The sequence below is a fragment of the Tetrao urogallus genome (genome assembly GCF_951394365.1).
Source record: "Tetrao urogallus genome assembly, chromosome: 2".
Classification (NCBI taxonomy): Eukaryota; Metazoa; Chordata; class Aves; order Galliformes; family Phasianidae; genus Tetrao; species Tetrao urogallus.
Window position 1 is genome coordinate 40,015,489 of NC_136814.1, and position 27,838 is coordinate 40,043,326.

Sequence of the window (27,838 nt, forward strand, 5' to 3'; positions counted from 1 at the left end):
CAGTTGTGGAGGTGGGAAAAGAACTTAACCCTTTAAATTACCTAGGCTGAGTGAGGATGAACTCCCACAGCACATAATACCCAAATCCAGATGAACAGAATTTCATGTAGAAGAGAGCATTAAAAATAAACAAACACCAAACTCAAGGATCAACCAGGAATTAAAAGATACAGGTTATTCCACAACATCCAAAGCTCATCTATTGCCTCAGCAAGTTTTGATGCTCTCTACACAATTGGGCTTGGTGATTACACCGTCACGTGCAATCATGATTTGACATTTCTTAAGTCTGCATATTCAGTAACTAGTTAGGATTGTTAATTCCAGTGCGAATTTGCAACCAATGCTGATTAAGCAATTACAAAGTGTGATAACAGCGTTTAGCAATCCAGCTTAGAGCCATGTGGGAAGAGCATGCAGAAACACTCCCTTCCTCTTTTTACCTCACTGTTTTCCTCTGGGCTCCCTCCCTTTGAGTCCTCAAACTGTATTGGCACAGTGCTTCTCCAAGACTTGAAAGTAAGGTGAAAGGTACAGGGGAAAGATTGTGTGAGAAAGTATTCCATCCTGTGCTGTAGCTCCCCCACATCAAGATAATTTCTTATCCTGGGAAGGGAGCAGCTTCTGGTGTTGCTGTTCTCATTGCTAGCTGCAAGCTGGCTCAGACTTCACTGCTCACTGAGGTTAGAGATCAGCTTATTCAGGTTCCCATGAGGCAGCTAGGAAGCATGTTTTCCAAATCCTCATAGGTAAGCTGAATTTCACTTGTACGTTTAAAGAAGCATCTCCAATAATGGCTATTTTCTTTCTCATGTATATCTGCTTCACTGCCACAACTGCTCAATAACCTTAAATATAAAAAAACAAAGCATGAACTTCTTTCCTTTGTTTTTATCAGTAGGTTAACTGTTAAATGACAAACAAGTTAACCATGAACAATGTGTAGCTACTGGATGTCTGTACCTCATCTGGCATTCAGCTCAGGTCTTGAATGTTGCCTGTTTTTGTATACTGTCTTACATCATGATCACCCCCACAATAACCATCTGAAACTACTTATTTGGTGTTCTCTGTAGACATACAAGTTCAGCCTCTAACTCTTACCTTCAGAAGAATCTCATTTTTCGTTCTTGAGAAGATAATTCTGAAAACTTAAAAGGCTTTGCTGGGCATGAAAACTGTTTTGTAGTTCCACTCTCCACTAACAACTCAGATAAACACAGAAAAGATGTATGCCTGATATAGAACACCTACTTCAGGTTAAGAGAAAATAAGGTACAGCTTTTGCCATATTTCTTCCAGATGAAAGCAAAGAGCTATACATTTTAATATATAATTCATTAGGTGGATTAATTTTTCACTTAGCACCAATAAGTTAATTCTAGAAAGTAAAGCACTTTCTTTAGCACATATAAAAACAACCCATGTAACCTTCTTAATTATCAAAAAGTCTTTCTTTTATTTATAAAATGGTAAATTGTCATATTCTCCCAAGAATAGGAGATAGAAAACCCTGCAAGAAAAAATAAGGTAAATGAATTAGGACATGGTGGCATGGCAAGGCTTATGTAAGTCTCTTCTGGTGGCAACAGGAGTTCTCTTTTAATGCTTTTCATCCATTTCATTTGGTATCATAAGTTCATTTGATAACTTTAGTTGATTTAATTTTCTTTATGTCACCGCTTTGTAGAATCAAGGTCCCATCTCTGAATTTTCCAACTTGTCCTGCAGGCCAAATGCTGGGCACCGATCTCTTCCTTTTGGCCTTTCTGAAATAGTAACGAAGGAAAATGAATCAAGAGAAACATCAGAAACTCATTAAAACATTCAATACATTGAAAACTATCACCTATTTATGCAGTCAGCATTCATATTACGGAATACCAAATTAGAGCATGTATTGGTCCCAGAACATTTATTACCTGTGTTACTGGTCAAAACTTGCAGCACATTACAGAATGAACTACATTAAAAGAAACATTTGAAAACAAAGATTTTCAGATAAATAAGATAAAGAGTCTCACATTTCAGCTAGCCTGCTACACTATAATTAAGAATGTCACTGTACTTTTCAAGCCTCTATTTGCTGTACCTTGTTGTTTTGCAAAAGTTGTTTCTCAGGGCAAATGCTCTGAGCGAATGTCACATCCTGGCTCCCCACACAGGGATTTCCATCCATCCTAGCTGTCATCTTAAACACGCCAGGGCAGAACTGACATCTTTTCACTGAGGCTGCTTAACTAAAGCCTCTGAAACTGCTAAACATGGAACAAGGTCACCATTTTGTAACGAGAATTCTGCAGTTTGAAAAATTCACATATGGTATTAAATTGTTACGCATGGTTACGTAGGGATAATACATCAGCAAGACTATATCAAAGAAACATAACAGCATTAAAAATTTCTTACCTCTCCTTCAAGTCTTTCTTCTTCTTTTTTTTCAGAGTATCACTTTTATGTACCTGCGTTTAAAGATGCCTATTTTAATGGCAAAGGAACAGGTTTTTTTTGGCTAACCCCCCCCCGCCCACCCCGAACACACAACATCCAGTTGTTTTTGCTTCACTGAACCAGATGCGTGAAAACAGGTTGGGATACCTTCTGATAGGACAAATGATGCAATGCCTCACAGGGCACTATGCCCAGAGCTCTTCCTGTCACCTTGTGGAAAGCACAGTCCACCCACGACCAAAATGCTACCCCTGCCACGTAAGGGCACACAAATCCAGCCACACGAGGGGTATGAGATAGATCCTTGAGTCAAAAGATCTACTTAGTAGCAGGCAAGTACATCTAGCTGCCTGACTGAGCACATTGTCAGATGACAGGGTTTGCCAGTGTTTGGTCATAAGCTGGGTGTGCTTTAAGCCACGTGATAAAGGAGAAATAGGTCCCCTGAAAAAGAAGGTGGCAAAAGACAAGTTGGTGGAGCAGAAACCTGCCTGGCAGCCTGCTCCCACCTACAGCACAGGCAGGGAACAGGCTTGGGGCCAGATGGACCATGTTAGAGGATGGATGCAACACAAACCTCACCCTCGCTTTAAATAATGAGCAAGATCCTAGATGGAATTGCACTGATATAAAACCAGCTGAACATCTGGCTTCCCGTGGTTAGATAAAATGCAACAAACATTAATTGGAGACCAATTTTTTTTTCCCTTGGAAAAAAAAAACAAAACCAAAACACAGAAAAACTGCTTATTTTGCATCATCAATCTACCATCCTCCACAGATAGGGCACTGAAACCCACCACAGCACAGTTTGAATTCTGTACCATTCCTACTGCACATGACAAGCTCTGACTGGTGAGATGAGCTGTGCTGGAGTCAAGCTCACCTCATGAGAGCAGCAGGTGTCAAACTCAGGCACTCCTCCTGTGCCTGAGGCATTATCAGGCTTTTGGGCTAGATCTTACATGTTGACTTTTTATAGACAAAATGTCACACAGACCTGTCCCTTATCATCATCCTTTGTTGTCTTCTTCACCTTCATTTTCTCCTGGTATTTCTTGTAGTTGATGTGTTCCTTTTTGGGAGGCTGTAATAAAGATTGGGAGTGATACCTCTGCTGAAATTTTCAAATAGATTCAAAAATATTCACATACTTGCATGGAAATTATTTTTCAGGTGGTGGGTAAGCAGAAGTAATAGTTTATTTCCCTTCAGTTGAGAGGAAAGGGACTTAAGAACTGTAAAGCAGACACATGGTAAAAATTTATTTCTCGGTGGGAAAGATGTTTATATTGTGTAACAGATCTACAAGGCTTCCAAAATAACACTAAACCTGGAAAGTTCATACCCTCCTCCCCATCATCAAAGAAGACTTAGAAAAACTACATTTTCCCCCTTTTATACTGCTGGTGATAAATAAAACTGAAAAATTCTTAATTGTCAAATCACTGGGAAAATGGATCTTTATAAAAGCACGTCTATCCTCTTAGCTGTTCAGTTTTGAAAGGTCTGTATAAAAAAAAAAAATCAGTAAATGTTGTTTTCCACCCCAATCAGTCCTATTTCACCTAAATATGTCTGAGAACACAAAAATATTAATTTTCCAGATGTTTACAGAAAACTGACCAGACTGAACAGAAAACGTAAAAGTAAACATGAGGTGAAAGAAGGAGTGGAGAATGGCATCTTGTGTTTTAAAGAAGTGATACCAAAACCTCACAGTGTTTCTTACACTTTCCCTGCATTGTAACAGTTGGGTCACCTCCCAGCACAAAATGAGCAAGAATTACCTTGGCTCCCAGCATGATTGCACGTTCCCGTTCCCATAGACGCTGCTCCTGCTTCTCATAGCCAGTGATTCCAAACCTGTGCACTTCCAAACGAGCCTAAAACATCACAGAAAATTGCAAGCATTTTGTAATTGTCCAGTCTGTTGTAAAATAACCCTTGACAGACCACAACGAAGTCATATTCACAGAGACGCCTTAGCTAATATCTGAATTCAGTATGCTATAAAATAATGGAAATGGAGTTTTGTACTATACTGCAGAACAGTTGACCACTGTTCATCTAATCTCTGGACAGTGAGGACTAACAGAGGGTCAGTAACTGTTTCTGTTCATTTCACATAAAACTGGATACGTGGGAAGGAGGTGCTTTGCAGAAAAGTGAGTTGTGTTGTGCTGTACACACCAAAGCAATACAACATGCTACTCACAAGATCTAGCATTTACAGAGCATTCCAATTCCTTGGCTGTAAAGCCATTAACTAGTGAGAAGCACTTTTTTTTTTTCTTTCCCCATACGAGATCAAAAATTCATAACTAACAACATAGGCCTAAAATACCATATGCAACACATTATGGGTACTCACATAGCTTTACACAGCTAACATGCAGTGAACTTCCTTGATTTATCAGTGAAAGATCAGAAAGAAAAGCCAAGGAGCCACAATATGTTCTCTAACTCGCTCCTCCTCCAGCACAGCACATTACACCAAAATTACACATTAGGAAATCCTCACCTGCGAAAGACAACCTTTTCCAGCAATGCTTCTCAGTAATTTCACTGCAGCTTTCCCAAGCATATAAATACATGCACACCTGCACAATGAAGCACTGAGATTAGGTAGGTGCTAGTGACTTACTTTTTCGAAGTTAAATTCTTGCTTGTTCACATTTTTCTTTTCAGCCACTGTTCTGGTCTGTGAAGAAAACAAAACATTTAATTGAATTTTACCTGGGTGTCCTGGTGGACGACAGGTTGGCCATGAGCCAGCAGTGTGCCCTCGTGGCCAAAAAGGCCAATGGCATTCTGGGATGCATTAAAAAGAGCTTGGCCAGCAGGTCGAGGGAGGTGATCCTCCCCCCTACTCTGCCCTGGTAAGGCCTCATCTGGAGTACTGCGTCCAGTTCTGGGCTCCCCAGTACAAAATAGACAGGGATCTCTTGGAAAGAGTCCAGCGGAGGGCCACAAAGATGGTGAGGGGCCTGGAGCATCTCTCCTATGAGGAAAGGCTGAGTGAACTGGGTCTGTTCAGCCTTGAGAAAAGAAGACTGACAGAGGACCAGAGGAGGTCTACAAATATCTAAGGTGTGGAGGGCAGAATGGCGAGGCCGGACCCTTTCCAGCAGTGTGTGGAGACAGGACAAGGGGAAACGGCTGGAAACTGCAGCATAGGAAGTTCTGCACAAATGTGCGCAAGAACTTCTTTACAGTGAGGTGACGGAGCACTGGAACAGGCTGCCCAGGGAGGTGGTGGAGTCTCCTTCTCCGGAGATATTCAAGACCCACCTGGGCACCTACTTGTGTAACCTGGTATAAGGAACCTGCTTGGGCAGGGGGGTTGAACTTGATGATCTCTGGAGGTCCTTTGCAACTGCTACAATTCTATGATTCTGTGAATATAATAAATAAAACCAATTTGAAAGCAATGAAATGCTAAAATGGGTGGCAAGGAAGAGTATGAAACCTTCCAGACGCATCTTTTTCCAGCTTTCTCTTTTAATAAATCAAGGTAAGAGGGTGTCAGTAGCATTTTAAATATGAAGATATTACAAGGTCGTATTGGAACGGCCTTGCAAAATTTACAGGGTGCCATTATATCACAGAACATACATAGCTTTGTCCTGCACTTCACTGTCTACATTATTAGCTAATGCTTTCCAAGAGTTCCATAATTCAGACAAAAAACAGACAAAATAATAAATTCAATTAATTTTTACAATTTCAAGTTTAAACAATGTTTTTGAAAGTGTCAACGTTTTAAAAAGTGCTATGCATCATGAATACTTTCATTTCAAAATCTGTCCCAAAACTGCTAAAGCAGGATACAATGTGAAATTGAAGTTATTTTGCTTTGGACTTGGAGAGAGGTAACTTTGTGTACTAACAGCTGGTGGCAACACTCAGTACAAAGTTTCTTTTGCTCTCTAGAATATTTAGTCACATTTAGTCCAGCAATGGACTCAGGCTACATCAAAGCACAGCTTCCCTCTGCATACACCAAAGCCAGATGTCTTCTAGCTCTGCAAAGCTGCATGTAGTCTGGCAATCTATATCGTAATGAAAACTGGTTGCCTACAGAGCATTTCATTAACAGGCCTAACAGGTCTGCTTTTACAGGCAGAAAAATATACAAACAAAAAAAGCATAAGAAAATGAAAATCTGGAACAGCTTTTGGAGGAAACCATACTGGAAAAAGCGTGTACACACACACACACACACACACAAAAAAAAAAAAAAAAAAAAAAAGAGTTCAACCAACTGCTCAGTTCACTCTCTAGAGATTCCCAGTCCCATGTCAAGCTTCCATAGTGGTGAGCCTCATTGAATGCCCATCAGAACTTATTTTAGAACTGGGCTTCTGATGTTATGGCTGTAAGTGCAAATTAAGGCAAACTGCCAGAGAAACACTATAATGCTGACCCATGGTAGACTTCTACCCACTGTGGAAGGCATGGTAACTTCCAGCCAGGCCCATAGAATCATAGAATTGCTCATATTGGAAAAGACCTTCAAGATCACCTTTCTCTTCATGCCCTGGCTTTTGGTAGTGTGAGGACACTGGGTGCCCATAAACCAATCAGGAGCCTGAGACCTAATGCCTACAAGACACTCCCTCCATAAGATACCCAGCGCAAGCCCCCCAAGGTGCTCCTTGCTTGTCGGTGACCTGCAGGCCCCTCACACCCATGAGGTGAGGGCAACACACGAAACACTGAGGGAGAGGAACAGTTAAGAGGCTTTTCTGCCTGTTTTATTTGTAGGACACTGCTAGAGGCTAAGCCTTGTGTTTGGCTTGAAGTAATAAACATATTTATGTAAAAGCATAGCCACTGGCAAGCTGGTGAACTGGCAAGCTGGGTGTTTACGTTTTGTACTGCATTGGCAGCCATATGGATGGGTTTATTTATGTCGCTGGGATTTACTTTTCTGTTTCCAATGCAAAATACTTAATCAGAGATCTTTTGAAATCAAAAGAAAAAGCCATTGGTCATAGAATCCTAATTGTTGGAAAAGGCCACTAAGACAGCCTAGCCCAACCACCAACCCATGCCCACCATGATCACTAACCATATTCCTCAGTACCACAGCCACATGTTTCCTCAATACCTCTAAGGATGGTGACTCTGTCACCTCCCTGGGTAGCCCCTTTCAGTGCCTCACTGCTCTTTCTGAGTGGAAAATTTTCCTAATATCTGACCTGAACCTCCTCTGGCATAATCATTACCTCTCAGACTGCACTTACCCCTGTTTAACCTGCCAGCAGGGCTGGCTGTCATTAACTGGGTATCTGGGGAGGGGTCTGGGATTTGTAGGCACCTGTTCTGGTGGAGGGGAGATGCTTGGAGCAGGAGTTACTGCGTTATGATGGCAGAGACAACAAAACCAGGCAAGCACCTAGGGATCTTGCTTGCTTTCTGCTGTACCCACAAAGGCGCATCCCTGTCCCTCAATGTAAAGTCTCTGGTGTGGCTTCAGGGGGAGGGGAAAAAAAAATAATAATAAATCTGTGCTTTAAAGAACTTTCACCACCCACGCTCCTGTTTAACGGAGGGCAGCACATTTTTGTCGGTAGCTGAGGTTTTCTCGTTTTGCAGCAGCACCAACAGAGCAGGGCAGTTTTGGGACGGAGCCCCCAGCCCGGAGGTTCCCCCGCCTCGGCTCTACCTGGGTGCCGCCGCCGGGCGCCGCCGGAGCGGGGTCGGGCCGCGCCTTCCTCTTCCTCGCGCGGAACACCACCACCTCCACCTGGGCGGGGGGCGGCGCGCCGTGGGGCGGCGGCGGCGGCGGGGCGGTGCGGCACATCTCCTCCCGCAGCCCTCCGAAGAAGCCGCGGGCGCCGCGCCTCCCTCTCTCCGCCCCGCCAGCATCGCTCGGGGCTGTCGGCTGCACTTCCCGGCTCTCCTCCTCTTCCTCCTCCGCCGCCGCCTCGCTAGAATCGCCGTCCCCCGCCGAGCCCCGGACGCCGGGCTCGTCACCTGCGCGGCAGAACACGTGCGCGGGTCAACTTCGCGTCGCAGCGAGCGGCCCTCCCTCCCGCGGCCCCTTTTCCCGCAGTCCTCCCTCCCGCAAATCTCCTTTCGGCTCCGCTCACCCACCCAAGTCGTAGAGAGCGCCGAGCACCGCCTCCAGCCGCCGGCAGGGCTCCCGCGACCCCATGGCGCTCAGAGCGGAAGGCCGCTTGAGCCCGAGCGGCTCCCGTCGCCCCTAAGATGGCGCCGCCTACGGCGCTGTGCCCCCGCCCTCCCCCGCGCCCGCCTCAGCGCGCCGGGCAGCCGGGCCGGGGTGGCGCGGGGCCATGGGCGCCGCAGCGAAGGGCGCCGCAGCGACGGGGTAGGGCGGCCGAGCAGGGCGCGGCGAGGCGCGGCGGCGCTCGCAGAGCCATGGCGGCGGCGGTAGCGACGGCGGCCGGGCGGGCGCGGCGAGGGACGCCGATGTTCTCGGTAGGCGGCGTGGGGAGAGGGGCCGCCGCCTGCACGGGCCGCGTTCGATCTGAAGTGGGGCTCGGGCGGGGCCTGCGGGCGGGCAGCAGGTGCCGGGCAGGGCGGGAGGGAAGGCCTGCGGCTGTCCCCGGGTTCGGCTGTCGGAGCGTTTGGGCAGCAGCGTGCTGCCGCTGGCGAGTTTTCGGCTGAAGTGGCTGTTAGAGAGCTGTCACATGGATGGGTTTGACAGAGCGGGCTGCCCCGTGTTGTGTCACTGAAAGTGAGTTCGCCGTCCTCGTTTTTCCCTGAGAAGATTGAGATGTGGGGTGTTAAACCTGTCCTCTCGCTAGGATTGGGGCGAAGGGTTGAAAAGAGAGATATGGCTCGTAGTTCCAGCTCGGGTTCTTGAACGGCACTGCTGTATCTCCCTGGCGCTGTGCCGCTGTCCCAGGTGCACCCAAGTGCGCTCCTGTTGTGTTCTGAGGATCGTGGAAAGCTGCGGCATCCCCACTCCGCTCCGTGCTTTAGCCGTGTGGGAATAACCGCGTGCAGAAGCGAGCTCTCTGGTTCCAGGGTTCTCAGCTGCGTATCCTCTAAGTGTGTCTCTGCCAGCCTGCAGGTGAATCCAAGCAGCAGTTTGTCTGTGCGGTGCGAGAGGAGCATTTCTTTCCACTCCCTCTGTGCCACGTTAGGCTGGGACATGAAAGCATGGAAGGGTAGATCAAATCTGGAAATGTGAAATCAACGGAAGTGGCAGACAGGTGACTTCTCCATTAGCTGTGGCTTTGTACAGCCTCTGTCATCCACGACGTGCTCTTGTGTTAATGGCTGCAGAAGCACAGCTGCTGCTGATGTGGCTGGTGCTACCAGAGCTGAGTTTCTCTTCTCTTTTCTTCCAAAAGTGGTTTGCTTTCTTCTGTTTTATTTGTATTTAGAAAGGTTGCTACAAGGTATCAAGGCCACAGATGATTGACACAAACTATCTCCAGACTCCTTGTCAGCTTATGGCTTCCCTGGCACTTGTGTGACATCAGCTAGATGAAAGCTGTGGAAGAAGAAGATTGAAAACTTTAATTCTGCACTACGTAGGAAAAAAAGATAATAAAGCTTTTAAATGGATGTGGGCCTACATTTAATATAGCATGTATGAGCTTAAACCTATGACTTTTTAAAAAGTCTGTGTAGAGGGTGGTTCTGCAATTACTATGGGACAGCTCTCTGAACTATGGTACTGGAGAGAAAAGTAAGATGACCTACCAAGTACTGATACAGTAAAGGATGGTACCAAAACCTGGCTGTAGCGTATGGGGGAAAATATAACAATGTCAGGCGTTATAGTAGGGGTTTGTGTTCTCTGATAAAATGAAGTTGGCTCTTGATTCATTTGGGGTTTTGAAGGGCTTTTTTTTTTTTTTTTTTTTTTTTTTTTTTTTTTTTTTTTTTGTGGTTCTTAAGTGGAGATGTTCCTGATTTGTGGTGTTTTGTTTTGTTTTTCCAAAATGTCTTGTAGCAACAAATGGTTGGGAGATAAATTGTGTGCTGTGCTCACTCCAAAATGTCAGCTGCTTTTGACAGTGTTGCTGATGTAGCTACACTGAGCACAGTGAAAGCTGACTCCCTCTCCCAGAGCTGAAAACCTAGCTGCTGCTGAGTGTTTTGCTTATCCGTTTCTGGTGGATGTTTGCTGGCCAAGCCTTTGTCTTGGGGTCAGGGAAGGTTGCTGTAACAGCCTGGGAAGCAATGCCTTTCATCCTTCACTTTTTTTCTCCCAGTTTTTTTTTTTTTTTTTTTCTTTAGCATCTTCTTCTAATAAATACTCTTAATCATAACTGTTACCTTTATATTTATGTTCCACTGAGTTTTGCTTGTCTGGTGAATATTGCTGCTATTTTGGGGTTTGGAAGGACACAATATGAGTTCTAGAAAGACTGAAGGGTCATTCACATAGATTGTGCTGTTACAGAAGATAAGAGGAGGCATCCCTCTCTAACACAGACCGTGCCTGCTGTCTGGGGGAGAAGAGTTTTGTGAAAGAGATTTCTGCAGTAGGATGGATCCACAACTAGTTCTAGATGCTTTCTTGCTTAACAGTGACGTTGGTTGTTCAGAGACTGTGCTCTCTTTATAACTGTACCGTGCACCGTGTTGCATTCTGATCTTCACGTGGCTGGTACTTTGCTTTTTGTTTTGTTCCTACCTGGCTATGCTTTCTGTACCTTTGTATCCAAGCTTGTTGAAAGCCAGAAGAGATCACCAAGGTCTCAGGTGCAGCTTAAAGCAGCAGGGATACTACTGTCTTCTGTTGATGACTGTGTTCTTATAATGTTGTTCCTGTTATTGTTTTCATGCAGCTGTAAGTGGAGAGATCAAAGCTGCTAATACCTATTAATCATGAAGAGACTGGAGGCAAGGCATTTTAGCTTTAAAGCCAAGGTGTTCCCTAAACCTCTTCCTGTTGGGCAGAATTAAGCAATGTGACATATGGTGATCTGGAGACCTTTGCAGTTGGAAATGTTTGTTGCTTTTGTTTTGGTTTAGTTATTTATTTTTTTAAGTTTCTAATTGCAGCATTGTTCCAAGCAGTGCATTGTTCATGCGCTCAGAGTATGGAATGCAGACACTACAGAAATATGAAAAGAAGGAAAAAAGAAAAAGTAAAGCAACCAAACGATGCAAAAGTTTTGCATCTAACGTATTACTACTGCATCCAAGCAGATCACTGAATCACCCCAAATGGTGTCTCATCCTTTATTTGTATGTTCCTAGCAGAAAGAGCTCATATCAAAGAAAAGAGATGAGTTTGAAGATATCTTGGAGGAAAGACGATTGTCCAGTGACTTGAGATATGCAATGAAATGTTATACACCTGTGATCTATAAAGGACTTTCACCTTGCAAGCCAAATGCTATTAAAAGTGTTGTTCTCCAATCAGAGCAGGTTCAATATGTTATCAAGCAGGTGAGTCTGAATGCTGAGCTGTTAAACAAACTAAATTGAACACAGACAAATTCTGTGTGGCAACAGGAAAAAAGAAATATTGCTGGCCTTGTCAAACCCCATAGGTGTAGTTTGGTAGGCGGTCCATTAAATCAGTAACTTGAGAGCCACTCTCTTCTGGCAGGAAAGACAAGTAATGTTTTACCACAGGGTTGCCATTAAAGCTGTTAGGTATCTGGTTTATATTGCAGTGTTTTGATTTTGCTTATATGACACTTCACTATCCAACTTAACCAGCATGCTTGACTTTTTTTGTCCCTTTCTCCACTGTCCTTGACACAGAGCAGCATTATGAAAGACACACTCTGCTTAGTAGACACTTCTGTACTTTGAGGATGTCTTGTAGCAATTTTACAGTCTAGCGATGTGTTTAGGATGGAATCATGAGTGCTAAATTCCCTAAAATGAAAGTTTGATTTCACACAATTCTTTGAAGTAGAAATAGTAAGATGTGTCCACATTTTTGTTTTAAGATGAGGGGCACCTGCTACATTGCATTGAATAAAATATTTTATATTCAACTGACTCATATTTTGAAATGGCTGGAATAAGGAATACTTAGCAGAATTACCTATTTTCAGTATTAAACAAATAAATAAATTCCAGGCTAGCAAATGCAGGTATAAGATATTTCAGTTAGTTCAGAGTGGGTGGCTGCCATGTTATTTTTATTTTTAAATGGTCAGTGTCAGGTATGATACATCAAAGCTTGCTAGGAGGTTACAAACTGAAGCATGACCTACTTGTTTCAGTCTTACTGCCATCAGGAATTGCTAAGTAATATTTAATACAAAAAAAAATGAAACCTTTCAATTTGGAAACATTAAAGCATTATCTGAAAGAAAATATTTTGCATGGCGTTTGTCAGGAAGATGCTCGTGTGATGTTTTCTTCTTAAGTGCTGTTTTTCTGATGGAAAATGATTTTGATAGAAATTTGTCAGTTGAGTGTGAAGTGGTTGAAGGTTTGCAGTCTTGCTATTGCAGCGTGCTCCTCAGCTCCAAGCTAGAGATTACTGCAAGTATTGCTGGCCTCCAAATTGAGCCATGCTGCTTAGGAAGCTTTTTATTCTGTCGCTCTTCCTCTTTCTTCCTGTTTGATGTTCAGTAAAAGGCACGTTCCTCATTTCATAACAGCAAAAGATGAACTTTTCAGTTAAATATTTATTTAAAAGGGAATGTAAACTTCTCTTAAATAAATAGATGATTTTTAAGTCTGTTTAAAAAAAAACAAAACAAACACTTCAAAATGGAATGTGCATAAGAACAGGAAAAAAACCCAACACATTGATATGCAAAGCTGGTAGAGACAGTGCTTTGTTTGCATTTCAGCTAGCCATTGCCAGAGCAATAAATGAAGTTCTTTGGTTAAGTCTTAAAGTCCAACCCAAATGCACTTCTGAGATCTACCGGAGTATTTCTGCAAGCTTAAGTTTCATTTTACTAATTAAAGAAAACTGCACACAACCATCTTCAGACCAATAATCTAGGAAATATTCTTAGAATTTAAACCTCCTCTGAAGGTGCTACAGGCTAAAATATTCAGATAGTATGTTTTCGAGGAAGAAAAGTTGCTACTCAGCCTCTGTTGACAGCTCGGCTTTAGCGTGGCTTTCTCATGCTGTTTGACACTGAACAGATTCTGTAAGATTAGATGTATGCCTATCAGATAAAACTCTAGAATTACTGCTGCTGTAACTGTTGTGGCGCACTGCATAGTGTGTGTGGGCAAGGAGAAGGGGGCAACATCTGATTGTTCTTTTGTTTGCTTCATTTCTCTTTAGTTAGCAAAAGAAATGGGAGAATCACCTGATATTATTCAAGAAGAAGCCATGGAAATCCTGGATGAGATGGGTCACAGTATGCAATTAGGAACTGTCAGATTTTTTGCCTTTACTCTGAGCAAAATATTTAAACAGCTGTTCCAGAGAGTTTGTGTGAATGAAGAAGGAATGCAGAGAGTGAGTACTGTTCAAAAAAACAAAACCTGTAGTATTTTCCTACTGATACTTAGGCAGAGGCTCCAATCTTCACTTCTAGGAAAGAATACAAACGATACACGTCTTTAAAAAAGACTGCATTTGTGTTTATTGCTCTTTTCTTAGTAAAGAGGAGAAAAGTCAGATGATGTGTATTTGAGGCAAACAGTCAGAAAAATATTTCAAATTCTTCTGATGGTAAGGAGACATTTTATATAAAGCTTGCATCTTTTGCAGATTATGGAGGCCTTCACCTGAGATGTATTTGGCAATAAGGAATAATATTTCTAAGGTTTTAAAATACATATTATTCATGCTAAGCACTTTGATGCTGAGAAAGAACATCCCTCATGCAATGATGTGGCCCTGTCTTTTGAGTCCTGTGGTGCCTTTAAACAACAGGGTTCTATTCTGGAAAATATTACTCCACGTTTCCCATGGTTCCGTGTTGAAAAAGATATAAAGTGAACAAAGGAACTATACTCAACAAATGAGCTTCTATTCTTCTTAAGCTGTGTGAAGATCTGCATCTGCAAGTTTCAACAGCAGTTCTGTAAATACTGGAACAATATAGTTTGTTCTTATTTCTTTTTTCAGTTGCAACGTGCCATTCAAGAGCACCCAGTTGTACTGCTGCCCAGTCACCGAAGCTATGTAGACTTCTTGATGCTGTCTTATTTGCTATATACCTATGACTTGGCTTTGCCTGTCATTGCTGCAGGAATAGGCAAGTATGTTCTTTTAATGGTGTTTTCAGGATTCGGAGAACCAGTAGCAAGGATCAGGTAGCTGCTACTATAAATAGTTATTTAATTTCTGTTGCGAATATTCTTTGTTAAAATGTCTTTGGATTAGATGTTTGCATAGTCATGCCCCCTCCTCTGTGCTGAGTCTAATCCAAAGTGATTTTTTTTCATAGCAAGTTCATCCAGAAGTACCTCACCTGTAACCCAAGGCTGGGAAAAGATAGATGTTGTGAAGCAGACTTCTCTATTGTTTTCTTTGCCTGGATACAGACAAAAGCTTGGCCAAGAGTTACTATGTACACAGAACCTTTTGTGACACTTGATACAGCTTTAAGTGCCGTCACAGTAGCCTGATATGAAGTGCCAATTATCTCTTGCTAGTTGGTGGTGTGACTGATTCCTTGAAACTGATTGGTGACATCAGGATTAGAGGCTGCCTGAACTGTAGTGACCTTGCAGTGATGGAGTTCACTCTTGAGAGATATTGGACAGGCAGAGAATAAAATCAGGAAGCTTAATTTTAGGAAAGCCAGCTTTCAGCTCTTCATGAGTTAGTCAATAAAACCCCCTGGAGATATGTCCTCAGGGACAAGGGAGCAGAGCAGAGCTGGCAGATTTTTCAGGAAGCTCTCCTCAGGGCATGAGAGCTCTCCTCAAGGTGGAGAAAGTCTGGAAAGGAAGGCAAAAGACTGGCATGGCTGAACCAGGACCTGCAGGTCAAACTGGAGAGCAAGAAGAAAATGCACAGTGGAATCAAGGATAGGTAACTTGAGAGGACTGTAGTGGTGCTGCTGGGCTGTGTAGGGATGGGTTTGGGATAGCCGAGGCCCAACTGAAATTGGATTTGGCAAGGGGTACGAAGAAGGATAAGAAAGGCTTCTATGGGTACATCGACCAGAAAAGGAAAGTTCAGGAGGGTGTACCCCTCCTTGTGAGCAATACAGACAGGCTTGTAACAACAGGCAAGGATAAGACTGAGGTACTCAAAACTTTTTTTGCTTCAGTCTTTGCGTGATACTGTTCTGCACACAGCTGTTGAGTGGCTGGTTCAGAAGGTGGGAACTGGGAGAGTGATGCCTCTCCAACCATAAGAGAAGGTCAGGTTTATGGCATGGACCTGAGGACACCTGAACATCCATAAGTCTATGGGTCCTGATGAGATGCATCCCAGAGTCCTGAGGGAATTAGCTGACGTAGTTGCCAAGCCACTCTCAATGATGTTTGAAAAGTCATGGCGATCAGGAGAAGTCTCTGGTGACTGGAGGAAAGGCCATGTCACATTCATTTTTAAGATGGGTAGAAAGAATGACAGAGGGAACTACCAATCTGCCACCTCATCTTTGTGCTGGGGAAGGTCACGGAACAGATCCTCCTAGAAGCTATGCTGAGGCACTGGGAAGAGAGGGAGGTGACATGGGATAACTAGCATGGCTTCACCAAGGACAGGTCCTGCCTGACCAACCTTGTTGTGTTTTATGATAGCATAGCTGCATCAGTGCACAAGGGAAGCCAATGATGTCATCTGTCAGGACTTCAGTAAGGCCTTAGACATAATCCCCTATAACATCCTTCTCTCCAAATTAGAAATATATGGATTTGATGGTTGGGCTGCTTTGTGGTTGGATAGCTGGTTATCAGATCATACCCAGAGAGTAGTGGTCAGTGTCTGAATGTCCAGATGGAGATCAGTGACAAGTGGTGTTCATTGAGGGTCAGTACTGGAACTAATGCTCCTTAACATCTTCATCAGTGACATCAGCAGTGGGACTGAGTGCACCCTCAGCAAGTTTGTAGATGACATCAACCTGTGTGGTGCCGTCAACACATCTGAAGGATGGGAAGCCATCCAAAGAGACCTAGACAGGCATGAGCAATGCGCCCAGGTGAATCTCCTGAGGTTCAACAAATCCAAGTGCAAGGTCTGTCACCCAGGTCGTGGCAACCTCTGCTATCAATACAAGCTGGGGGATGTAAGAGTGGAGTGCAGCCCTGCCAAAAACAACTTGGCAGCGGTGGATGGCAAGCTGAATATGAGCCCAGAAAACCAACCGTATCCTGGGCTGCATCAAAAGAAGCATGGTCAGCAGGTCAAATGAGGTGATCCAGCCCCCTCTACTCTGTGCTGGTGAGGCTTCATCTGGAGTACTGGGTCCAGATGTGGACTCTTTGGTACAGGAGAGACATAGGCCTGTTAGAGCACCTTCAGAGGAGGGCCACAAAAATGATCCAAGGGATAAAACACCTCTCCTACAAGGACAGACTGAGAGACTGGGGATGTTCAGCCTGGACAAGAGAAGGCTCCAGGGAGACCTGAGAGTGGCCTTTCAATATCTAAAAAGGGGCTATAAAAGAGGAGACAGACTCTTTAGTGGAGTGCAGAGCTGGTGGAATAGTGTGGGCGTGAGGCACGTGAAAAGATGCTTTTGAGTCCCAGTTCCTGGTGTGGCAGTGTGCAGTGGGGAAAAGTGTTGGTCATGGCAGCTGCATCCTGGCTGGGGGATTGATTGGGCAGTAGGAAGATGGAGGTAAAGGAGAGGATGGAGTCTGTTCTGTGGTGAGGGAGGGAGGGTAGTAGTAGAATAAGGGAAAAAGAGTCAAAGCTCTTACAGCAGCTATTGTTGGCCAGGGTCTAATTTCCTTTTATCTTTTTTCTTCATATCTAGTGACTGAATATCCATTCTCAAATGTTTTACTGATTGAGGTAACAGGAAAGCTGAAGCAGCAAATGGCCAGTTGCTATGTGGATTCATTTTAAATACTTCCCCTAAATATTTGTTACTGCTGAGTACTTCCTGGTTTTAACGATCTAAGCATTGAGGGATTGCTTGAAATTAGAAAATTATCAAAAATTTTGTCTGGCTTATGCTACCATTCCCAAATTGATGAGTTGGGCTCTTATATGATATACCGTAATGTAATTGGTTAGTTTATTGCTGGGGTAAATTTGTGTCTTCTGAGATGCTTCAGTGGTAACTGATCTTTCTGGAGATGAGTGAGACAAAGGACTTGAAAAAAAATAATCCTCATTATGGCTGACATCTAGATGTCTGAATTATAAAAATAAATTGATATGAATGCTATTTATTAATATTTATATATATGTATAACTGAAAGCTTATCATAACCTACCAGTCATGTCTTGCAAGCATTGCAAGCAACAAGGGAATCCTTGAGAGAGATCTCTGTTATTGTGGTAATTAAATGAGTTTATTACAGAATGTAGTTGGTTCTGCTGGCAGATATTATTAAATTTTCTGTGTGTGGATTTGATTTCTGTTTGATTGTATTTCAGATTTCCTAGGAATGAAGATAGTTGGTGAGCTGCTACGAAGAGCAGGTGCCTTTTTTATGCGACGCTCTTTCGGTGGCAACAGGCTCTATTGGGCAGTTTTTGCTGAATACGTAAAAACTATGTTAAGGGTAAATACATTATTGAGCTCTCAAAATGTATGTTTAAGAAATACTCTATTGCAATGATTCACTTAAAATAAGTGTGACATCGTGGACGTAAAATTGAAGTCTTTGCTGATGGAGGAAATGCATTTTACCTCATGGTTAATGCTGGTGAAGAGCATGCACGTGCTGTTACTGCAGTTCAGCAGTGGGCAGTTATCAGTTGCTTTGGATTGTGTACCCATATCACATGACAGACAAAATGTTTTTGTTAATTAAACTACATAGTTTGGCAAATACAATAGAATGAATACGGATTTGAAATGACTGAGGTTATAGGTGGCATGGCTTCCATTAAAAAAAAATCTGCTTATGTTTTAAGTACTTTAAATTATTTGTAAGTGGTAAGGAAGAAATGTTTTTGTTTTTCTGACCAGCTTTTTGTTTGTTTTACTTTTGAAGAATGGCTATGCCCCAATTGAGTTTTTTCTTGAAGGAACTCGAAGCCGCACTGCTAAGACTCTGACTCCAAAGTTTGGTAAGTTTCTTAAAAACTTGAAACCTTTTATGGTGATCAGTGTTTTCATTAGTGGCTGTGTTCTTCTTAAGTTCTTCAGGCAGGAAGAGGTGTTGAAGTGGTGGGAAACTGGTGAGGTCTGTGAGCAATGGAAAATACTACAGTTAAAGTTCCAAAGCTATATAAAGAAGATCAATACATGTCTCTTGCGTTCTGTTTTCTCTTCAATTGTGTACTTAATTGCATAATTATTCCTTCTTTTCTTTCTGGAAAACAGGCATTCCCTTACCACCTCAGAAAAGCTGTAGGTTAACTCTTTGTAAAAGTCATAGGGAATCTTTAGAAAGAGATGAACAAGAGCAGAGCAGTACTTTTGAAAAGAGCACAAATAGCTGTGCAAATCTATTGCTTATGTTCACCTTCTGTTTTAAAGCTTGGACAGTGTCTACCACATCTGCTTGCTCAAAGAGGACAAAAACGATGCACACCTATCAGTAGTTTCTAAAATATAAATGTATCTTTTTCAGAGTGAAATTGCTGCTGCTCTTCTTTCCTCGAAAAAGACAAGGGACTCACTTTTTTTTTCTTTTTTTTTTTTTTTTTTTTTAAATATAATTTGCAGGTCTTCTCAGCATTGTGATGGAACCATTTTTAAAACGTGAAGTCTTTGACACGTACCTTGTTCCCATCAGCATCAGCTATGAGAGGATATTAGAAGAATCTCTTTATGCATATGAACTCTTAGGAGTCCCAAAGCCCAAAGAATCTACATCTGTATGTCAGTTCCTTAAGAACAGAACATAAGTGGTTGTATATGCATCATGTAGCTCTAAAAATTTGCTTTTTACTCTTTCTGTTTCCTTAGGGGTTGTTAAAGGCCAGAAGAATCCTCAGTGACAATTTTGGTACCATACACATCTATGTTAGCCAGCCAGTATCACTTCGAACATTGGCTTCTGGGAGAATCAATCTATGCCCATATAATTTAGTACCCAGGTACCAAATATTGTTATGGTTTATGCAGGAAAGCACTTGTTTAATTCTCAAAAATATTGAAATAATTAAGTAGCTCTCTGTTTTACTTCTGTTTCACTTTCTCACCTCCCCATCATCTTCAGCGAAGATGTTCTGTCTGAGCGCAGGGTTATCATGCTTCTGACTGGCTGTCTCTGAAACAAGTTGTTAATTCCATTGCTTTGTTTTAGGGGGAGGATATCCTATTTCAAAAGTTTATTGTGATATATGACCTAGGCAAAGCTCTATTTTCTGAGAATTCAGTAATTCTGTTACATAGAAACTCCCCTTTCTTTCCCTTCTGGCTTATTACAAGCACTTATGTGATCGTGTAGTAAGGAAGATGGAGCTACGACTGGATGTGGTGATTGTGTAATTTGATATATAAGATGTAGTTTTTTAGTTTGTTTATTTTGAGGATAGCAAGTGTACAACATCAATACAAAGTTCTGATTCAAATGTTGTTGTGAATCTACTGATGTTTTGCTCTGTACTACATAGTGCAAAGAACTGCCCTGCAGATGTTAGGATCTGGGAGCGATACATAAGAGAAATAAGGAAGAGTGTGGTATATATTCTAGATGTTGAAGCTTTTTAACCTTGAACTGCACTGTTTTGTGGTTGTTTGTTTTTTTTTTTTTTTTCAGGCATCTTCCACAAAAGCCAACTGAAGATATTCAAGAATTTGTCAGTGATGTAGCTTATAAAATGGAACTCCTGCAAATAGAAAACATGGTTTTGAGCCCGTGGGTTCTAGTTGCTGCTGTTCTGCTCCAGAATTTGCCTGCCATGGATTTTGAACTTCTAATAGAGAAGACTGTGTGGCTCAAAGGCTTAACTCAGACTTTTGGAGGATTCATTGAGTGGCCTGGTATGCATTGAAAGTGTTATTTCTATTCCTTTTGTTGTTTGTGAAGGATAGATAATATTTTCCTGAAAGCAGTGTATGGTGACAATGTTACAGATTGTTTTCATAGGTGCTGAGTGCTGCTAAAATGGATTTTAGCATAAGCCAAAAATGACACAAATGTATAAGGGGCTTTGTCTTGGGCTGTAGAATATGCTACCTTGAAAGACAGACTGATGCAAGGGAGGTATCTTACTGCTATTTCCATAACTATGGAATAAGGGGGAAATTGTAAGCTGTTTATATTAAGCTCTAAGGTTTGCCTAGTATTGTTCTGAACCCTATATAATTCACAGGCAGTTACCTGTTCTGCAAGGGTAACTGAGTAAAATGCAACATTTGTGGCATGACACTGACTAAGAGTTGATACTGTGACAAAGAACTAGCCTGAACAAACATGGGACATAAATAAAATCCAAACTTTCTTCTTCCTTTTCTGAACAACTGTTTTAAACATCTCTCTGTGAGCCAAAGTGTGATGCAGATGATGTGGAACCTCAGGACACAAGTGAGAAAGTCAGCAAAGAAAATGTGATGCAAATACATTCACCTTTTCCACTGTCAGTATATTTCAACTATGGATCTTTGCTTCTGTAGTCATAATCAAGGATTCCTCTCAGTATTAGATAGAGAAATAAGAGCACACCAGAGTAATAACAGAACTCTGACATTTCTGCAAAAATAGCACTTCTCCTTTCAGGGATCTTCATTGTAGTGGATACAAATGAAGTCTGCTCCTGCCAGACTGTGAAAGGAAGAATTTCATGGTGATGTTAAAACACTATTCAGAATCCGATTGCACAGTAAAGCAAAAAAACATGCTGAGTTCATGTTTGCTTATTTATTTTATTTTATTAGCAACAATGAATAAGCTTTTGCTTTAGTAGAGTTTGGTGTAGTCAGGGAATGGAAAATGGGCAAGGCATTGAAATACAGACAATAATTGTGAAGATTTTATTTGAGTGTGCTGGCCATGCAGTAGGTATTCATTTGTGTTGAAACAGGATTTGCTATGTGTGTGGGTTGGCTTTTCTTTGGCAATAATTTGAAAGAATAAATGTTTTAAAAGGTTAATTTGAAGGCATCACTAAGACAAGCAAGTGCATGCATCCAGTCCATTCTTCCATCTCCAGACAGCCAGCTGTTTCTCCTCATATCATGAGGGCTGGTTGTTACAGGCAGAATATTTCTTTATATGTTGCAATATATTAAAAATGGGAGCTGCAAAATAACTCAGTCACACCTCTGGTTCTTATTATGCTGAGAGTCTTGTGAAAATGATGGCAAAGCTGGGATACACTAGCCGAAGGAATGAATAAGGTGCAAGGAGGTTCTACATGAAGGGCAGTGGGAAAGAATTTGAAATACATATTTTTGTGAAAGATGGCATTGATTTGATATGCCTGTATTGCTGTGATGGTGTAAACTGTATTTTTGTGTTCATTTTAGTTTTTATTATTTCTTTACTTTTCAAATGCTTTGCATTCAATGGAAGTCATGTTTAAAGAAGATAGTTTAAAAACAGAAGTGTATTTCAAGACTTGAGATGCTGTTCTCTGTCTGTGATGTGTTACTCTGTCAAAAGGAAGTCCTACCAAAGTATTGCAAAGCTCATATCTGCTTTTGAAGGACTTTATTCCTTAAAAAGAAATGAGAAAACCATGAAATCCACAGAGTTCCTTGCTTAAGGCATCTTAAAAGAATTTTAGTAGAACTTGGGTTTAAATACCAACTTTTCTCTTTGAGCAAGTTTATCATGTAATGACACTTATGTTAGGATTTTTTGAACTTAAATTGGTATGAGGAATGCCTTGTATAAGAAAACTGTGGAAAGACTTGATAAAGACTTTTTCATCTGATTGAAAGCTTATGGTGCTAGAAATGCCTAAACAAAAGTATTTTTCTAAGGATGAATGTATCCATCAGACAGTTCTAGCCTTTTAGTTGGAGGCTCAGAATCTTTGTTCCAGAGACAAAGGAATTTCATTTTAATGTTAGAAAGTAGAAGAATTTAAAGAGTTCTAATTACAGAACTATCTGAAATTTATTCTCTCCATTGCATATGATGCCTAGGCTGAGAGCGTTTTTCTAACTGAGTGATGTCATAGTTGTCCTCTGTGATAAAGCTTAATGAAATACTGGTGCATTTTAGGCAGTTTCAACAGAGGTATGTTCCCTGTTGTGTTTTCCTGATAGATAATCTGTGTGCCAAAAAAGCAGTTATGTCGGGCCTCACCCTGCACTCCAACATTGCGTGCCTCGTCGATGGCCACGTGGTCCTCAATGACAAAGGAGTAGAAGATGGAGCCGTAGGGGAAGTAGTCTTTAAGAAGGCTTTGGTCATCCTCATGTGTAGTACCTACAGAAACCAGTTACTGAATGTGTTTGTACGTCCATCTCTGGTGGCACTTGCCTTGCAAATGACACGCAGCTTCAGGAAAGGTACGTTTGGGTAGCATGGAGAGCCCAGCGCCTTCGCTCCCTGCTCTGCCAAAGGCAGGAGGAGCGGGAGGTTCCCGTGGCTGATAGGGGGAGGTACTTGAGAACGTTATGCCAGGACTCTGAATAAGGTCTCATGGCATAAAGCGAGTGTGTTGGGTTACAGTGGTATTTTGCTTGACTTTCTTGTTTACCCCCTGACACTTTTGAAAGTAGGAATATTCTGCTGAGAGAGTAGAGTTATGATGAGATGATCCCCATTCTTGTTTACACTGTTCTTCAATCCAGAAGCAATTGGGTTTAGAAGTTAAGTGTCTGGGAGTGTTTGCAGTATGCATTCTGAAACTCCCATAGGGTGAAACGGCCCTAAAAACACCAAACATCAACCTTCATATTTCACCTGTTGAAGAGAGCTATGTTTGGATGTCTCTCCTGCTTTTATAGCAAGGCTTCATTTCATGGTGGTAATACAGTGGTTTATTTGCTTGTTTTGTTCATGTTCAGCAGGCCTGGTTTTTAGATTACAACGTCACTTATGGTGCAGCCAGTTCTCCATCTTTCTTCTCAGTACTCTTCCTGAAGTGTTTCAGTGTTTTCTAGAACTTGTCTCATTAAGTAATATTTCAAAACACATACCTTGACTTTGTGCAGCATCTGATTATATGGTATTTAATGCATGTTCTGGGATTCTACAGTCCCCTATTACTTCCTTTTAATAACAACTGAATTGAGTACTTATTGTTCCACTGTGATGCTTTCAGTTGTACATATACGTAGTGCTCTGAATGACCAGTCCACATTTTATCTAAGGTGGGTACTGCCTCTAAAGTAAGGTTTAAATGACTTTTCAATGGCATGTTTTTTATTACATTTTTAAACAACAGTGTATCTTTTTTTTTTCAGAGGAAGTCTACAGCAGCTTCAGCTTCCTGAGGGATATTTTCTCTGATGAATTCATCTTCTTTCCTGGTATTTCATTGAAGGTAAAAACATCCCTTCTGGAGAAATAATAATAATAGCACAGACAACTAAAATGGCATCTGATTTTGGATCTCACCTTAATGTGTGCTTTATGATAAATACCTGCAGAGATAATTGCTTGATCTGTGAGAGGAAGAGCTTAAAAGAAGGTCAGAGCATAGGTATTCATTTGGTTAGTTGCAAATTATTGTCTGAACCCACCAGGTTGCCACTCCTCCCCTCCTTTCCAAGAACCAAAATGCCCAAAAAAAGGCAGTCCACAGAACCAGAACATTAACTCTTTAACTCCCGCTGCTTTATGTGATGTTATGATGTGGAATATCATCAACAGAAATCACAAAACCATGACAGCTGGGCCTGGTGCACCCCAGGCTATAGTTGGCTTTTTGGGCTTCCAGGGCACACTGCTGGTTTGTGTTTTATTTGCTGTCAGCTAGAGCCCCCAGATCTCTTTCTGCAGGGCTGCTTTCCATGTGCTCAATGCCCCAACTGCATACATATTTGCAGGGTTGCCCATCTCAACCGTAGAACCCAGCACTTGCTCTTGTTAAACTTCATATGGTTGGTGATTGTCAGCCCTCCAATTTGTAGATCTCTCTGTAAGGCCTCTCTACCCTTGAAAGAGTTGACAACTCCTCCCAATTTAGTACTGTTTTTAAGCTTCCTTAATGAACCTTCAAGTCCTGCATTGATGAAAGCACTGAAGAGGGCTGTCCCTAAAACAGAGCCCTGCAGAACCCTACCAGTAACTGATATGATGCCATTTAGTGATGCAACTCGCTATAAATAGTGTCTTGCTGTTGTTTTTGTTATGGTGGGTTGGTTGGTTTGTTTTTGGATAAAGCTCTCTGCACTTGTTTAGATGCAGTAACAATTCAGTTGTGCTTCTGTCTTCCAGGATTTTGAGGAAGGATGTTTTCTTCTCACAAAATGTGATGCGATTCAAACAACTCAACAGGAAATCTACCCTACTGACAAAGGAAGTGTTGTAGTATCTTTCTTGTCAGCTATGTTCAGACCATTTGTGGAAGGCTATCAGGTATGATGTTTTTCAGAAACTGTGGCGTTTTTTTATCCTGAGTTTTGTAGGAAAACTACAAGTGCAGTGATACTTGTGCACTAAATGGCTGGGGAGTGGAAGAATGGAGAAACAGTAGTAATGTGCCCATTCTTCAGAAGCCTGATTACAACTTTGGCTGAGGATTTTCAAAATGAATAAAACAATAAACAATCTTGTAATCTAATCAGCTATTGTGGGTTTACAAGCTTCAAAGGGAGTGTGCTGCTGGCAGGCTGCATTGCTCTTTCTTACTGGGAGTTCTTACTTCATTCCTTTTGTGGGCTGTCCTGCTCGGTTCAGAAATGAGTTTGTATATGACAGGTTCTTATCTCTTTCAATTCTTTTCCCTAAGATTTTAATACAGCTAAATACTTGCATTCCTGTGACAAGTAATGTATACATAAAGGAGACTAAAATCTCTGATATATTATCAGTGTAATGCTGAGAGGAATGCAGACGTATGAAACCTAGTAGATGAGGGAACTGTTAGTGCTCTGGTGTCTGACTTGGGCTCATTGGTACTGACTTGCGTGGTTTTTCCCATCTGCAAAACAGATAACACTCTAATAAAATTATACTGCTTTAGATTGCAAGAACAGAAACATTGAATTAATGTCCAAGGTAACTATTACAGTAATACTGCATCTTATTTTAATATCTCACACTTGTTAAACAGTAATAAGAATTTCAGATGTGCTATCTAATAATACCTTGTAAGTTCCTCTGCTAACTTTTCAAAGTGTAACAATATTACGACTTTGTAAGGACATGTTTGTTTGTACTTAAAAACCAATTGACAATCACAAGGAAGTGCTGATGTTTTTTTCTTTAAATCTTAGTTAATTTTCAGATATCTATCAAAGGAAACAAAAGAAGCCTTTACTGAGAAGCAGTTTATACCTGGAGTCCGCAACTTTGTTTTTCAACTCCTTGAGAAGGGTACGTGTGGCTGTAATGCAGTATTATTTTACAAGTGTGACCTGTTAATGGGCAGTGATAAAACTTTTAATTGTGTTTCTGCTTTTTTTGTAGGGACTACACAGTGTTATGAGGCGCTGTCTTCTGACATGCAGAAAAATGCCTTAGCAGCTCTTGTGCAATTAGGTGCAGTGAAGAAGAAGAAAATGTGAGTCAAATTGGCTCTGTGGTATATAAAAGACAAAGTGTGGCCTTGCTGGAAATTCTTAATGACTGAGCTATTAGTATTAAGCAGAATAAGAGCCATCCAGTTTCTTGAACAGCAGCCAACTGAAGCATGATTTGGGTGTACTTGGGTTGCAGTGAAGGCCTAGGTACTTCTTTCTTTCTGTACAGGTTGTGGAAGCAGGATGCCACCCCTCAGAGTGCAAATGCTTCATGGGCTCCAGCAACAGAATTTAATAACCCATTAGTGGGCTTCTTCTGAACTCTCCTTTCTGTGCTTTTTGGTTTTCAAAGTTTCTGTCAGGGGCTTGATTTGCAAATAGAACAATCCTACTTATTTTTAATGAAGGAATAGTTATTCTGTGTTTTATAATAAGACTCACCAGGCAGTGCAAGTATTAATTGGAAACACTTTTCAAATATTTTGATTTTCATTTTCAAATGTCACTGCGCTAGATGGATTTTTGATTCCTTTTCTTCCCCTTTTAAATAAATGGAACAAATTGAGTGCAACAGATTTTGAGATCAGCTGAAGATTTCAGATATGTGGTTTCAGAGAGAGAGTCTTGAAAATAGTATTATTAAAAACAAACAAGCAAATGTTCTTTTATTGCAGTTATCCTTAATGAAAACAGGAAGACAGACATGGGGAATGTAACCATGAAGAAGGATAAAGAAACCAAAACAATCCTTGAGCACAGTTTGTTTAAAAGTCTACCATGCCCTAAAAATGAATAATTTTGCTGGCAGGATGAAAAATATGATTAATTTATGATTATTTTAGTCATTTCTAACAAATAAGAAATAATCATTGAAAAAAACAGTTGCGTGGTTTTGTTTTTGAACCATAGGTCCAATGGATTCTCCTACAGTGTAAATCAGGAGGCTATCCATAAAATCCTGGATGTGTTTGGTAAGTGATGTCTGATTTGTTTGAAAAGCTTCTTGACTTGTACATGAATTTGGACAATGAGCATATGCTGGACCTAGCAGTATTTCCAGCTGTTCCTTAACTATTTTTCCTAATAATTTCTCATGTTTATCTGTACAGAAATACAGGTGGTATTTTTTTGGTTCGGTTTCTTTTTTCTGCGATAGTACTTCCTGTGCAGCTTTGAACATCTGTTATAGATCCATTAAGGTAGTAAAAGACCATTAAGGTTGGAAAAGACCCTTGAGATCAAGTGTAACGGTTGGCCCAACCCCACCATGCCCTCTAACCGTGTCACTCAGTGCCACATCCACGTGGTTCTTGAGCACCTCCAGGGATGGTGACTCCACCAGCTGCTTGGGCAGCTGCTTTTTTCTGCTTTTGCAGAGCCTCACAGCTCTTCCTGAAAAGGACTTACTCCTAATATCCAGCCTTCTCTATTTGAAACATCACACAACCCAATGTCTGAAGAAAACAGGCCAACGAATAGTTTTATTATAGTCTTTTGCTCTGAGCTTTTTGCTTTCCTTGCCAGATGCCAGAACACCTGTACAGAAGCCCATGGCTGCACGGCTCTGAGTACCGAAGCTCCACCCGCCCGCTAAGGCAGCACCGACCGAGGCCGCATCCCCTCAGTGCACCCAGAAGCCCTGCAGGAACGTGGGGCGGGCCATAGGGAATGTGTGAGTGTGTGTGTGCTTCAGTGGGAACTGCTTCGTGCTGCCATTGAGAGACGGTGCCGCTGAGGGTTGCAGTTGATTTGTATACTCACTGTGTTTTGTTGTTTTTTAAAATGTTTGGTTTTGTTTTTTTTTGTTTTTTGTTTTTTTTTTTTTTTGGATACGTATTTAA

At 41.6% G+C, this 27,838-nt stretch overlaps 2 protein-coding genes across 2 annotated transcripts; one reads left to right on the forward strand and one right to left on the reverse strand.

Moving 5' to 3' along the window:
• Positions 1–1,639: 1,639 nt before the first annotated feature.
• On the reverse strand, positions 1,640–8,617 carry FSAF1 (40S small subunit processome assembly factor 1; the record flags this gene model as incomplete). The annotated part of the gene is made up of 7 exons (XM_079549868.1): positions 1,640–1,769; positions 2,410–2,462; positions 3,452–3,538; positions 4,242–4,337; positions 5,099–5,155; positions 8,126–8,436; positions 8,557–8,617. The coding sequence occupies 7 exons, from the start codon at positions 8,615–8,617 to the stop codon at positions 1,640–1,642; spliced, it is 795 nt and encodes a 264-aa protein (XP_079405994.1).
• A 53-nt stretch (positions 8,618–8,670) lies between these two features.
• On the forward strand, positions 8,671–27,565 carry GNPAT (glyceronephosphate O-acyltransferase; the record flags this gene model as incomplete). The annotated part of the gene is made up of 16 exons (XM_079532483.1): positions 8,671–8,901; positions 11,647–11,838; positions 13,661–13,837; positions 14,453–14,582; positions 17,894–18,021; positions 18,457–18,532; positions 19,134–19,285; positions 19,377–19,507; positions 20,173–20,396; positions 22,629–22,874; positions 23,775–23,854; positions 24,751–24,891; positions 25,752–25,851; positions 25,945–26,038; positions 26,907–26,968; positions 27,522–27,565. The coding sequence occupies 16 exons, from the start codon at positions 8,671–8,673 to the stop codon at positions 27,563–27,565; spliced, it is 2,208 nt and encodes a 735-aa protein (XP_079388609.1).
• Between the last annotated feature and the right edge of the window lie 273 nt (positions 27,566–27,838).